General features: G+C 33.9%; 1 protein-coding gene across 1 annotated transcript in view; it reads left to right on the top strand.

The window, feature by feature from the left end:
- The window catches only part of TRDN (triadin), a 114,662-nt gene that overhangs the window by 91,413 nt on the left and 9,253 nt on the right, over window positions 1-13,996 (top strand). The window contains exons 6-7 of the mRNA XM_004587308.3: window positions 1,951-2,010; window positions 10,399-10,458. Of these exons, the coding sequence (XP_004587365.2) occupies window positions 1,951-2,010; window positions 10,399-10,458 (120 nt within the window). The remainder of the gene's footprint in view (window positions 1-1,950; window positions 2,011-10,398; window positions 10,459-13,996) is intronic.

A 13,996-nucleotide genomic window follows, 5' to 3' on the forward strand; every position in this document is an offset into this window, starting at 1 on the left:
CTTTGTTCTCGCCAAGAATTTCTTTCGGCTTTCAGCTTAATTATTAGGAATCCAAAGGAACCCGAATAAATTACATGTGGTCAACATAAATGATTTTCTTCCATTATATAGTGAAATATATGTTTGCACTTAGTAGTCTACAAGCATCTAAAATAACTTTAAATATAGAATGAAAAATAATATTTCTATATTGCATTAGAATTCAATTATTTAAGGTTTTGCTTAATAAAGATTAAAAATTATTGAAAGGAAATGATGATTAAATCTCTATCAATTTTCTATAAGGAGAGTTACTCTAGATGAACTACTTAATTTTTTAGTATTTTAGAATTTAATTTAATCCAAATATATTGGGTCTATCAAATGACAGCTAGCAAATGATGAGCCAAGGGTACCAGAATAGATTCCTTTGTCACAGCCTGTAAAGATTTAACCCACTGGCTAATAAGAAAAATGAACATTTTAGTATTATTTTTAAATGAAAAATGAATATATGAAACACAGAAGTGCTATAACGAAGAGGGAAAGAAAAATGAAGAAATAAGGAAGGGGGAACTCTGGGTGGAAAATACAATCTGGTAGAAGATCAGAATCATTGTGGTCCACGTAGTGTGCCTGTACGATTACACACAGTTAGCAATAACCTGAAACCCTGGTATATAAAATCGCATTGGCAAACTAATGCTATATTTTTGAGGTATTAAAAATATTTGATTTTTTAACAGGCGGCAAATGCGAAACTAGTGTTGGAGTGAGACACTAATATCTGTTTACAGGTGAATTATGTAGTAAGATTTTCCTGTTAGCAATGTTACTATGAGAAAAACATGAAAAGTAAAGTTTTTAGAAGCTCTTTAGTGTAGTTTGACAATAGAAAGTCGAGTAATCATATACCTACTATGGACTTCCTGCTGCAATGTTCTGAAATGCTCTCTTTTCCATTCTGTTGACAAGGCTCTTTCCTTCTCAGTTCTAACATCGTGAAATATTACTTCCACTGGATGGCTTTCCCATCAGAGGGTGATATTGTTTCCTGTTTTACACAGCAGCATGGCACCTTGAATGCTTTTTACATCAGTTTTAACTGCAATTATTTGTTTAGCATCCATCATTATTCATTAGCTTGTTGACATCATGATGACAAGGATGGACTCTGTCTTGCTTGGCATATGTTTTAAAATATGGTGGCAATATTTACACTTTTGTACTATTTGATAAAAGAAGTAAAATAAAAAGAATATTGGAAATAAAAGATACACAAAGCTTGGCAAATCAAGAGAACTGGAAAATAAGTGGAAACAAACTCATCAGAGATGAGCTACAGTTCTATAACTTGGGAAATTAGTAAGAAATATGAATAAAGTGTGAGCTAAGATTACAAATTAAATTCAATCATGTTGTAATAATACATTGAATTATAGCTCATATTAGCCATTTTTTAATCTTTGGAAGGTTTGATGCTATTATAGTTGTATTCCAGTATGCTGGAAAAAAATAGAGTAGAAAATTCCTATAGGCAATTAATACAAAACTTTAGGTTGATTGTTTGCTTCAGATGTAAAAGGACATGCATGTCTCTATATATTAATACTTATATTCTACATTTCATCTCATATCAGAATTAGGCTACTTTAGGGTATGTTATGTTAATTTTGATAGCTTTGATTCTGCAATTCATAGAGCAAAAATATTTGAAAAGTTGAAGGCATATTGCTACATTTGCAATCAGAACTAAATTTTGTGCTAGACCTGGATTTGGCTTGACTATGTACAAAACATAGACATAAGTTATAAATCTATCATCTTGAAGTTTAAGCCTATGAGTAATGGCAGTTAAAGATTCATACCAGTAAAATATTTCTAAGTTGCAAATGAATTACCAACACAAAAACTGCTAATTATTATTTTTATTTAAAGGAAGATGTTACCTGATTATCTGTTTTCTTCCAGTGACACACAGAGAAAAAGAAAGAGAAAAAATAAAGGAGAAAGAAAAAACTGAAAAGAAAGGTATGGTGTTTTTTCCTCTGGAAGACATTAACCTAAACTCTCCCCTTTGATAACCGCTTCTTTATATTCAAATCTTAGATAACCACACATATCTTTTCAAAATGTTAGTGTGATTATTTCTTTAAAATGTAATCAGAAAAGAGGATTTCTGAATGGAAGAGAACAAAACACTTCACATCCTTACATTTTGTAACCACTTTATTTTCTAAAGAATTTGGAGCAACTTTTCTTCTGAGGGTTGTGAGACTGCCTTAACCCAATGCTGAGGATATCATTTCAGAAATATCAGGCAGATTGATGTAAAAAAGCAAAAACAAAACAAAACAAAACAAAAAACAGGTGTCATTATTTTACTTTTCTTATTTTAATTACCTGTTGGACTTTATCTTTTGATTATTTATGTTGTTTGACAGATAGGCAGTACCTGTGCGAGTTTAGTTAGTAAACTATATTATCAGTATTTTTGCTGATGAACAGATTGTTATTAATGTTAGTATGACTTACAATTAATGTTACAAGATAATATATTCTATTTATACGTAATAACTGTGTTTTATACAAAATCTGTATGTTCAATAGTCTGATTTTTAAGGTCCAAAAACATATCCAGGAGATATTTCCATATCAATCAGTGATCATTTTACTCATTCTTCCAAGAATTATTACATAAAACTAAAATCAGTAGTTTTTCTTATACTATGTCTTCTAGCTGTTAGTTCCAGGCTAAATGATTTTAATAACAATTTTTAATGATGCATATCTCTTGTGTATTCCCTATGATTTTGCATTGCTCCTAGTGACAGCCTTGAATGTAATTAATTTGAAACTGTGTATTTCTAGGACTATCATGTTTCTTTTAATGTTTCTCTCTGTTTATTTTGAAGCTAATGTTGCATTTCTGTGTGAATGGAGATGTGTGAATTCATATGTGTGCATTGTGTGTATGTGTTTAAGTCAAAAATACATATTTTATATAAAACACATATTTTATCAAAAACACATATTTTATATAATTTTATATATAACTAGATATGCTTTTTTGTGATATTGCTGCTTTCACATCTTCAGACAACAAGTAGTTTAAAAGTCATTAATAATGCTGTTTTCCTCAGATTTAAAAAGATTAATTTCCTATTTTTGTCTGTTTAAATATTTATGTTATTTTCCATGATACAATTTTACGGGTATAAAGATTCTTCACTCTACCTTCAGTACCACCCTTCCTAAATCCCCCCCCCATCTGTTTTCACCTTTATTATTACGGTTGTATAGTCCTTTATCAACAGTCATAAGTCTAACATTCTGCTGTTTAAATATATCATGGCATTGTAAGTGTATGTGATGGTAGAAAGTCTAGTATCCCATTGTTAAAGGTATGTTTCACCTCTTTATTAGATAGTTCAGATGCATACTAAAACATACCTTCACTTCCCAGTATACTAGTCCATTAAACAGTCCATCATATTCATCTATCAAAGCATATGCATATGCATGTTTACCCATATTGATCATGTATTTTGCATAAAGATTGTCTTAACATGATATTTTTCCTTTTGGGAATGGCTTATTTCACTGAATGTAATGGTCAAGTTAGGATCATTTTGTTGTGAATAATAAAATTTCATTCTTTTTCATGCTGGGTATTATTGCATGGAAAAAAATGCACCACCATTTCTTTATCAATTCCTCTTTCTCTGGGAATCTGGGTCATTTCTATGTCTTCACTGCTGTGGATTGTGCTGCTATAAAAATAGGTTTGCAGGTCAATTTCTTAGAAGCAGATATGTTCCCACAAGTGGGATAGCTGGGTCAGACAGTAGATCAGTGTTTAGTTGTCTTAGCACTCTCCAATTGACATCCACCAGCCTACACTCCCACCAACAATGGAAAAGGGTGACTTTTATCACTCATCTATGCTGGCAGGTATTGTTAGGCAGAGTTCTAAATGTAGCTAAATCTCACTGGAGTTAGGTGGAATCTCAGTTTGGTTTTTCTTTGTATTTCTTTGATAATTAGGGAGCCTGAGTACTTTTGTTTTTTCAAATGTCTAGTAGCCATTTGAAACATATCTGCTCATTTCCTTCACCCATTTCTTCACAGGGTTGTTTTGTTGTCACTGAGTTTCTGAAGCTCTATGTAAATTCTGTATGTTAATCCCCTATCAATTATTTAGTGTGTGAAGATTTTCTCTCACTCTGTTGGTTTCTTTTTCAATTTATGCATCATTCCCTTTGCTATACAAAACTTTCTTAGCTTTGGGAAATTCCATTTGTTTGTTTTGGCTTGACTGCCTGTTGTTTGGGTGACTTTTCTAAGAAGTCTTTACCAATATCTGTATCTTGTAGTGCTTCCTTATTTTTCCAATAATAGTTTGATGGCTTCTGAGTGTGGATTTAGGTCCTTGATCCATTTGGAGCTGATTTTTGTATAAAGGGAAAGGCAGGGTCTTGATTGTTACTTCTGCAGGCTGCTGTCAAGTTCTCCAAGCAGCATTTGCTGAAGAGACCAAGCTTTATCCCTGGGTTGTTTTCAGTTCTGTTGTTGAAGATTAGTTGGCTATTCATATGTGGGCTCCCTTCTGGGATTTCAATTTTTTTACATTGATTTTCTTCAATGTAAAATGATATTCTTCAATGTAGAGTGTTTTGATGGCTACTGCCCTGTAGTATGTCTTGAGGTATGGAATTGTGATACCTTCAGTTTCATTTTTATTCTTCATGGTAGTTTTGGTTATTCATGGCCTCTTGTGTCTCCAGATGAGTTTTTCTTTTTTTTTTTTTATTGTTAATTATTTTGCATTATGTGACAGTTTCATAGGCTCTGGGAATCCCCCCCTCCCTCCCCCCGGTGGATTCCTCCACCTTGATGCAGTATTACAGTTCAAATTCAATCAAGATTCTTTCATTGCAAACATATACCAAGCATAGAGTCCAGCTACTTATTGTCCAGATTGGTTGAACAGTTTCTTGGGGAGACCTTTTCTGGTCTGAAGTTTGAGCTGGCAGAATATCATCACAGTCAATTAAGAGTCCCAATATAACATCAACAGCAATTTGCAATGTTATGGAATTGACATGGTTTTGAGTAACCAGTGTATTAAAAAGAAAAAAAAAAAAAGGAAAACAAGTCCTAGCCACAACCTATGATTAGCTCATTGACATTTCAATTTTAGTTCATATACAGGACCAGCTGCTCTATACCTTAAAATGGCCTTTTCTATTTCTGAGATGAATATTGCTGGGATTTAACTGGGTTTGCATTGAATCTGTGTAGCACTTTTGGTAATACGGGTATGATAATGATATTGATCCTCTCAATCCAGCAACTTGGTAAATTCCTTCATATTCTAAAGTCTTCTTCTAGTTTCTTTCTTAATGTTTTGCAATTTCCACCTTTGCTTAGGTTTATTCCAAGGTATTTAAGATTCTTGTCTATTATTGTAAAAGGAACTGTACTTACAAGTTCTTTTTCAGCTATGGAGTTATGTGTATACTGTTATCCTGCCGAACTTTCTTATGAGTTCTGATAGTCTCTTGATTGGGTCTTGTGTTTCTCCTATCTCTAGAATCATGTTGTCTGTGAACAGGGATTAATTTAATTTTTTGTTTCCAATTTGAATTCCTTTAAATTCTTATTCTTGTCTAATGGCTCAAGCAAGGACTTCTAATACTATATGGAATAGCAGTGGTGAAAGTGGCGATCTTTGTCTAGTTCCAGATCTCAGTGGAAATGTTTCAGTCTTTTCCTGTTCATTGTGATGTTGCCATTAGATTTTTCATATATTACTTTGATTGTGTTGTTGAATGTTACATCTGCGTCTATCTTATTTAGGATTTTTAGCATGAAGTTGTCTTGCATTTTATCAAATGCCTGTCTCCAGCTATTGCAACACTCTTATGGCTTTTATTTTGCAATTTGTCGATGTTAGGTATCTCATTTATTGATTTGCATGGGCTGAGCCATCCCTGCATGCCAGGGATTAGTCCTGTTTGGTCCAGGAGAATGATGTGTCTGATGTGTTGTTGAAACTCCTGGCTATTATTTTATTGAGAAATTTTGCAACTGTGTTTATCAGGGATATCAGTTTGTATTTCCCTTTTCTGGCTTTGGTATTAAGATATTGTTGGTTTCATAGAAAGAGCTTGGAAGGATGGGATGATTGTGTAAGTTCTTGAAGAGTTTGGTATAATTTAGCAGTGAAGCCATGCAGTCCAGGACTTGGTTAGGTGAGGATAGAGTGAGGGGATGTGGAGGAGGGAGAGGTAGAGGAGAATTTAATTTCTGATTCAATCTCTGTGCTGGTCATGGTTCATTTAGATTAATAATTGGCTCATGATTCAATTTTGTTAGTTTGTATCTGTCTAAACAGCTGTTTCTTCTGATTTGTTGTCATAGTTTCTTGTCATAGTTCCTTATTTCTTGTAAGTCTGAAGTATCCAATGTTATATTTCCTTTTTAATCTGTTTCTGTTTATTTGCATTTTCTCCCTCTCTGATTAGTTGTACTAGTGGCTATTGTATTTTGTTGATTTTCTCAAAGAATCAGTTCTTTGGTTTTTTGATTGTATGATTTTATGTATTATTCTTTTGGTCTCTATTCGGTTTATTTCATCACTTATTGGATTATTTCATTTTTAATACCATTCTTTGGATTATTTCTGTGCCTTCAGATATATGATTAGTTGATTTAGCTGGTGCCTTTCTAGTTTCTTGACACAGGCACAAATTGAAATGAACTTTCCTCTTAGCAATACCTTGATTGTGTGCCAGAAGTTTTGATGTGTTGTGCTGATGCCTTCACTTATTTCAAGCATTTTTCCTTTAATTTCTTATATAATCCATTATTTATCCAGCATCATATTATTCAGTCTCCAAGTATTTGCATAGCGTAGGGGGTAGTTTGACTTTTTGGTCTCCAGTCTCACTCCACGATGGTTTGAGAAGGTGTGTGGTATGCTTTATATTTTTTTTTTCCTTAAAAATGTGCTGAGGCTTGCTTTGTGGTCTACAATATGACCAATTCTGAAGAAGTTTCTATGTACTTGCGAAAAATAAAGTGTATTCTGTGTCTGTAGGATGCAAGATTCTAACGTGATTGATATCTGTAGATATCAACTAAATGCATTTTTTTTCTATTCTCTGGGTGAACTCTGTTTTTCCTTGCTGAGTTTTTTTTTTCAGTCTGTTCATTGAAGTTAACTAGGTGTTAAGGTCCCACATTGTTATTGTATTGGACACTATTTCTCCCTTTAAATCCATTAATATTTGTTTCACATAGCTAGTTGCCCTGGTATTTAGTACTTAACCATTTATTAGTGTGGTACTTTTCTTGATGAATAAGTTCCTTAATCATTTTGTGGTGTTCTCCTGAATCTCTTTTAGTGCTTTTCGCATTGAAGTCTGTATTATCTGATGTTAGGATGGCTATACAAGTTAGTTTTTCCTTTGCATTAGCCTGGAATATTCTTTTTCATACTTTCAATTTCAGCTTCTCTGTATCTCTGTGAGATGTGTAGGCAACATGTAGATGGGCCCTGTTTTACTATCCAGGTTGCTAATCTATGTCATTTGATCGATAAATCTACATTCAGGGTTAATATTAATAGGTAGTTATTTGGTCCTGCTATTTTAGCCTTGAGTTTCTCACTGATTTAATATTGTTTTGTGGGTTTATTGAGCTGTGCTGCACGTTTTCCTTTCAGTTTTGTAGGCGTTAATCTTTTCCTCTGTAGCACATCTTTGGGCAACATTTGTAGGGCAGGTCTGGTAGAAACATATTTTTTCATTGTTTTTTTTTCTATGTAAGTATTTTATTTTACTTTCAAAAGCAAAGGAAAGGCTTGCTTGGTATGTCAATATGGGCTGCCTTTTTTTAAATTACTTTCAGAATCTGGAATTTGTCACTCCCTTCTCATCCGGCCTATGACATTTCCTCTAAGAATTCACCTTTGAGTGTGATTGACATTCCTATATGAGTTAATTGACTTTTCTCACATGGATATGTAAGTGTCTTTTCTTTACATTCATGCAGAGAGCTTGGTTAGGATGTGTCAACGTGAGGATCACTTCTGGTTAAGTCCATTCAGGTTCTGTCCTCTTCCTGTATTTGGCTTCCCGTTTCTTTCTTCGCATTAGGGAAATTCTCATTTATGATTTCATTAAATAAATCTTTGGACCTAGTTTCCCCTTCCATGCCTTCAGGAACTTCCATAACCATTTTTGGATCTTTTGATGATGTTACTAAATTCTTGGATGTTTTTCTTAACTTAATCCAGCTCTACTTCCAGCTTTCTGACATTTTCAGCATTATTTCCAAAAGTGTCTTCTAGTTCTGAGATTGCTTATTCTGCCCTTCCCATTTTATTATTATTTCAATTGACTTTTTAATTTGCTGTGGTATATTGTTCAGTTCTAATAATTTGGTATGATTTTGTTTCAATGTTGCTATTTTCTGTATCATATTCCTTAAATTCCTTCAACTTCTATATGTGCTTCTCATTGTTTAAGGAGCTTTATAGTACTTTTTAAAATAATTCCTTATCTGTCAGTTCTTTGATGTCTTCCTCAGCTAATTCTGGTTGACATAGTCCTTTGCTCCTTTTTAGGAGAGGCATCTGTAACCTCATTCATTTTGTTTGTGCATCTTTAATTGTCTTTGGCCATTGCAATTCAGATTAGTAGATTCTTATCTTTGGGGCAAAACTTTAAGCTGTGTCATCAACAGGTCTATAGGTTGATTTTACTCATTTCATTCAGTACCTGGTTTTCTATTTGCAGTCATTTGAGCCACTCCCTCCAATGTGTTTCAGTCCCAGGTTCTCAGGCTGCACTTCTGCCATGACCTACACAGCCAAAACTCCCAGGTTGCCACTTTCCACACAACACTGTCATCCCCTGTTGTTTGTAGCATTGTCTGCTCAGCCTTCCTCCTTCTTGTGGCTCAAGCAATACCTGGAGCCAGGGAGACGCCAGCTGTGACTTTGGTCTAGGTCACAGCATTATTCATGGTGCCTGCTGCAGTAGATGAGCCTAGCAGAGTGCTCCTTCACCTACTGTTTTCTAGCTATCACCAGTACTTCACAATGGAAGTATGGGAGGCCTGGTAAAGAGACGGGATCCCTGGTGGAGGAGAAGGTACTGGCTAGTTAGCTACAGTGTATCTGCCAGGAATACTTGGTCTGCAGTTAGACATCATGTTTTCAACTTCCACCCAGGCTCATAGATCTCATGCAGATTCTGGAGGAGAGCATTCATAGATTGAATTTATCTATGTAGTGATCAATATCTTTATAAACACAATTAGGTAAAGATTATAATTTAAAAATAAATATATATTATTTAGAAACTATTTTATCTAGCCTTTAATATGTATCTAGAAACTCAAAACATAAGTAGCTTAACAAATAAATGCACTTACTGCTTTGTCAAAATTGTATGTGCACATCCTCTTAGAACTAAGAATTAGAGTAGCAAATTGTAGATATACAATTGTTTATGCTTATTGGAATACTAATAATAAGATACTGAGTGGACAGTTGGCAAAAATGAAGTATCAGAGTCATATTAATTTAATTTATTATTTGTGTAATCATCTCTGATGATGCAATTTTAAGCTACATCGGACTTTGACAAGTCATTCAAGTTATTTCTTAATTCCTTCCTACTAAGAAAAACATCCTTTATTGGTCCTAATTAAATCTTTAGCCATGATTTAAGCATTTCTTATTAGTAATTCTAAAAAAAGTGTTTCATCTTGGCATAACTATATATATATATATATATATATATATATATATATATATATATACTTCAATAAATTCTAATGTAATTTTTCTCTTGGAATTTCTTCCTTAAAAGCTTCATCTATTTGGAATAGTGGTTTGAGGAAGAGGTTCTTTCTTGGTCTTAATGCTAGGCTTTTAACGTTAAATTTTCTCTTACAATGGTAATTCTTTATTCTTGAAAAAGGCCATTGTAAGACTGGAGGGGAGAGCAGAGCAGAAGGGAGGGAGAGTGGGAGAGGAGAAAGGGAGACCCCAGGTCAACTAAACTGTATCAAAAAAATTAAAATTAAAAGTGGTTTGATTCTAAATACCTTTAATATTGAGTTGAGTGAGAAACCAGCTTGGATTAATATAACAAATGTTAAAAGGAATTTTCCCTGGGGGTGCAGGCTGAATTGTGCTTTTGGGATTTTAGGTAATAAACATTTGCCTAAATTAAAATCTCCTATATTTTCTAAGGAAAAAAAAGGAAAGGAAAAGGCACACTAATGTCATAAGTCTTTAAAATATTTAATGATTTTAGTAACTATGGAACTGGGTTCATAAGTTAACTGGCTATGAAATATATTAAAATAATGTACTAATGTGAATTTTTTCTATTTTAGCAACTCACAAGGAAAAAATTGAGAAAAAAGAAAAACCAGAAACAAAGTTATTAACAAAAGGTAACTTTTGTCTTTATTATTTCTCTATTTTTTAACTAAGCAATTACATGTTGTGTAAGAGCTATATATTTGTAAGCATTCAGTATTTCATTATATAAAAAAGAGATTTTATCTTATTTTTAAAAATTAAAATGTAAAATAATAATAAAACTAAAAACTTAATAACTACTCTCAAAATGTTACAGAAAATAAAAACTTTCATCATGTTTGGCTCAATTTCAGCCTCTGTGATCTTTTACCTCTTGATGTAGTCCTTCTGGTTGTGTTACATTAATAAAAAATTAATAATTTTACAAGGGCTAAAAGAGTTGCTTTGATAATCAGATTTTATCCTGGTTTATCTCAGTGGTTTCAATGTAGTATAAAAAGTGTAACACTTTTTATAAAAATGTAGTATAAAAAGTGTTTGCAACAGAAAGGAAAATGAGATTTGAAGTGTGAGGGCGTGTTCCCTTCGACTGACATAAAACTGAGGAGGACACAGTGAGGACACGAAGGAAACAGATTCTGCCCCCGTGTTAATAGGCATGGAAGCCAGTTGTCCTGGGGGACTACAGGTAGAAATTTAATTGGAGCCAGGCAAAAATTCAGGTATGCTAATATAAATTAAGCTTTTTTCCCAAAGATAATTCTAAAAAGGTTTCATTTGTTTCAGCAGTTATATATTTCATATATATTAGTTATCTGTTGCTTTTTAAAAAAGTAATCATAGACTTTAAGACTTAAGTCAATTTAGAATATCTTTTTCACTGCATCTGTAGTTCAGGGAATCTGTGTACTCTTTAGATCAATCATGCTTTTAGCAATCACTCATGAGACTGCAAGTGGTCTGTTAACCAGGGATGCTCTCTAAGTTGAATGCTCAATGCAGGAGAAATTATATCCAAATCACATGTGTTGTTGGCACAATTCAGTTTCTCCAGGGCTGTTTAAATGAAAGCTTAAGTTCCTTGCTAGTTGGTAGCTTGTGAACACTCACATGATAGTTGTCTCATCCAAAACTAGCAAGAGAATGTGTTAGTAAGACAAAAATCACAATCTATGTTGTCAGCGTGTAACCTACACCTGATCACTTCGGCCACATGAGTTGCAAGGCTAACCCATATTTACAGAAATAAAATTACAATAGCATGCAAATATCAGAAAGTGAAGATCATTGAAAGCAATCTTAAATGTGTTTCCTACATTTTCTTTTTGTTACATCTATATAAGAGAGATATGTATGTGCGCATGCACACACACATGCATTCAGGCATATGTGTAAATGTGCATTCACATAGCTTTCATTTTTATTTAATGCATGTGTATATGTTAGGTTAGTAACAACAAGTACATGATTGGTGGGCTTCTGAGAAAACAATATATGATTTAAAAGGCATATGGCATAATATGTGACATTTGGAATAAATTTCTTTTGAAATATGAGTCAAAGGAGAATCTATGTCTGGAAACCTTTGGTTTGCAGAAATACTGCTGTGGAACAAAGTGTGCTCTGCTCTATTTCAAGGACTGCTGGGCCACAGACAGCAACTGATAGCTTGACTTCCCTTTGAGGAATGATTGGCTTTTTAATATCCACCATGGTACAAATACAGAACTATATATCCACTGTGAAATCCAGCCTGCTTCTGTTGTTTAAAAAAGATTTATCTATTTTTATTAAAAAGCCAGACTTTAAACACAGAGAGAAGGAGAGATAGAAAAAAGGGGGAGGAGGTTCTGTCCTCTAGTTCACTCATAAAATAGTCATAACAGCCAGAGCTGATGATCCGAACCTGGGGGCCAGGAGCTACAGAGCTTATTTCAGGTCTCCCCCATGGGTATAAGTTCTCAAGGACTTGGGCTGTCTTCAGCTGCTATCCCAGGTCTTAAGCGAAGAGCAGGATTGGAAGTGAAACAGCTGGGTCTGGAACTAGCATCCAAATGGGATGCCAGCGCCAAACAGCAGAGGATTAGCTTGCTGTGGCACTGCACCTGCTCCTATTGTTATAGTTTTAAAGAAGGAAAGAACAAGACATTGATAGAAAGATAAGCTGAGCAAAAGAGAGGCAAGTTTGATTTTAGAATATGTGCTGCCGAAGCGAGCACAAGAGGGAAGTTTGGATCAAGCTATGTAATGTGTTCAGAAATAGCCATCTCTCTTTTTTTTAAACTTTATAAAGTGTGGTGGATGACAACTACTGATTCAAACGTGGACAGGAAGGCATTTACTGTCTATACTTGGCCCATGTGTATTTTGGTTCTTATATGGTATGTCTTAAAACATATTTTCTGGTTCATGCAAAGGGTTAATTAATATTATGTAATTTGGTATACTTGGGCAATGATGTAGATGCTCTGGTTTTGCTATTTCTATTCCTGAGACTGAGAGAGAGTGTGTGACAGAAAAATATCTTTCATCTCCTTGTTCACTCTCCAAATGGTTCCAATGGCTAGAGAAGGGCCAGGATGAAGCAGACCCAAGCTCTTGGGCAATCTGCCTTTGCCTGTCCTAGCATATCCTAAAACGGATCACAAATGCAACAGCCAGAACTGAAGCCAGGACTAACCAGCATCAAAGGTGAAGTTTCCCTGCTGTGTCACAACAATGTCCACGGTGACTGTCTGTCCCTTTGACTCTTACAATCCTCATCTGTAAAATGAGCACAGTATGGCAACTTTTGCACATTGACTGGTTAATAATTTCTAGGGAAATTCTAAAGAGGTCTGGGATGTAGATTCTAGGATCTTTTTATCACAAAGTTTTATGTTGTTATAAAGTTCAAAGTCATTTTACTCACGCTATTTGTTTTTTGTGATTGATTTATTTCACTGAGCATAATGGTCCCTATTTGGGACTATCTAGTTTCAGATGGTATAATTTCATTCTTTTTTATGACTGAGTAATATTCCATGGAGTTGATGTACCACTGTTAAATTTATTTTGACAACAGTAGATTGTATTTTTTTCTGTTTATACCTACCATATTAGGATACATTTAAATTGCAGAATGATGGACTTAATGACTGTTTTTTGAAGGACTATACTGTTGTAATAGTATAGGGGAAATCAGAGAGGAGGAGAATTGGGAATGGAGAGAGAGGAAATCCCTGAGCCTATGGAATTGTATTATTTTAAAAAAATTTAAAAAATAAGAATAAATGGAAACACGGAGATGTTGCACTTTCATTCTCAGAATCAATGATAATGATGAGTTTGTCAATGTGATTTTGTCTCTAAAAATCAACTTTTTCTGTTTCTAAATTATGATTATGTTAGGAATAGATGAAGCTAGGGTTAAATCAGTTGAAAGCATAGGTAATCAAAAGTAATATTTCCATCCAAAATAAACAGTCAAAAAATAGTTAACAAAATTCCCACGTTTGGGTAAGTTTATTTCTAAACATATGTAAACATATGTAATGTCCATCGCTATACTGTACATAGTTTACACCACCCTCAATCAAATCTTCTAATCCAGTATTTATTTGTTTGCAACGTGAAAGCAATGTAGTAGAAGCTATAATGACACAAAAATCAATAATAGAGTTCCTATCA

The sequence above is a fragment of the Ochotona princeps genome, chromosome 1 (genome assembly GCF_030435755.1).
Source record: "Ochotona princeps isolate mOchPri1 chromosome 1, mOchPri1.hap1, whole genome shotgun sequence".
Taxonomy (NCBI): Eukaryota; Metazoa; Chordata; class Mammalia; order Lagomorpha; family Ochotonidae; genus Ochotona; species Ochotona princeps.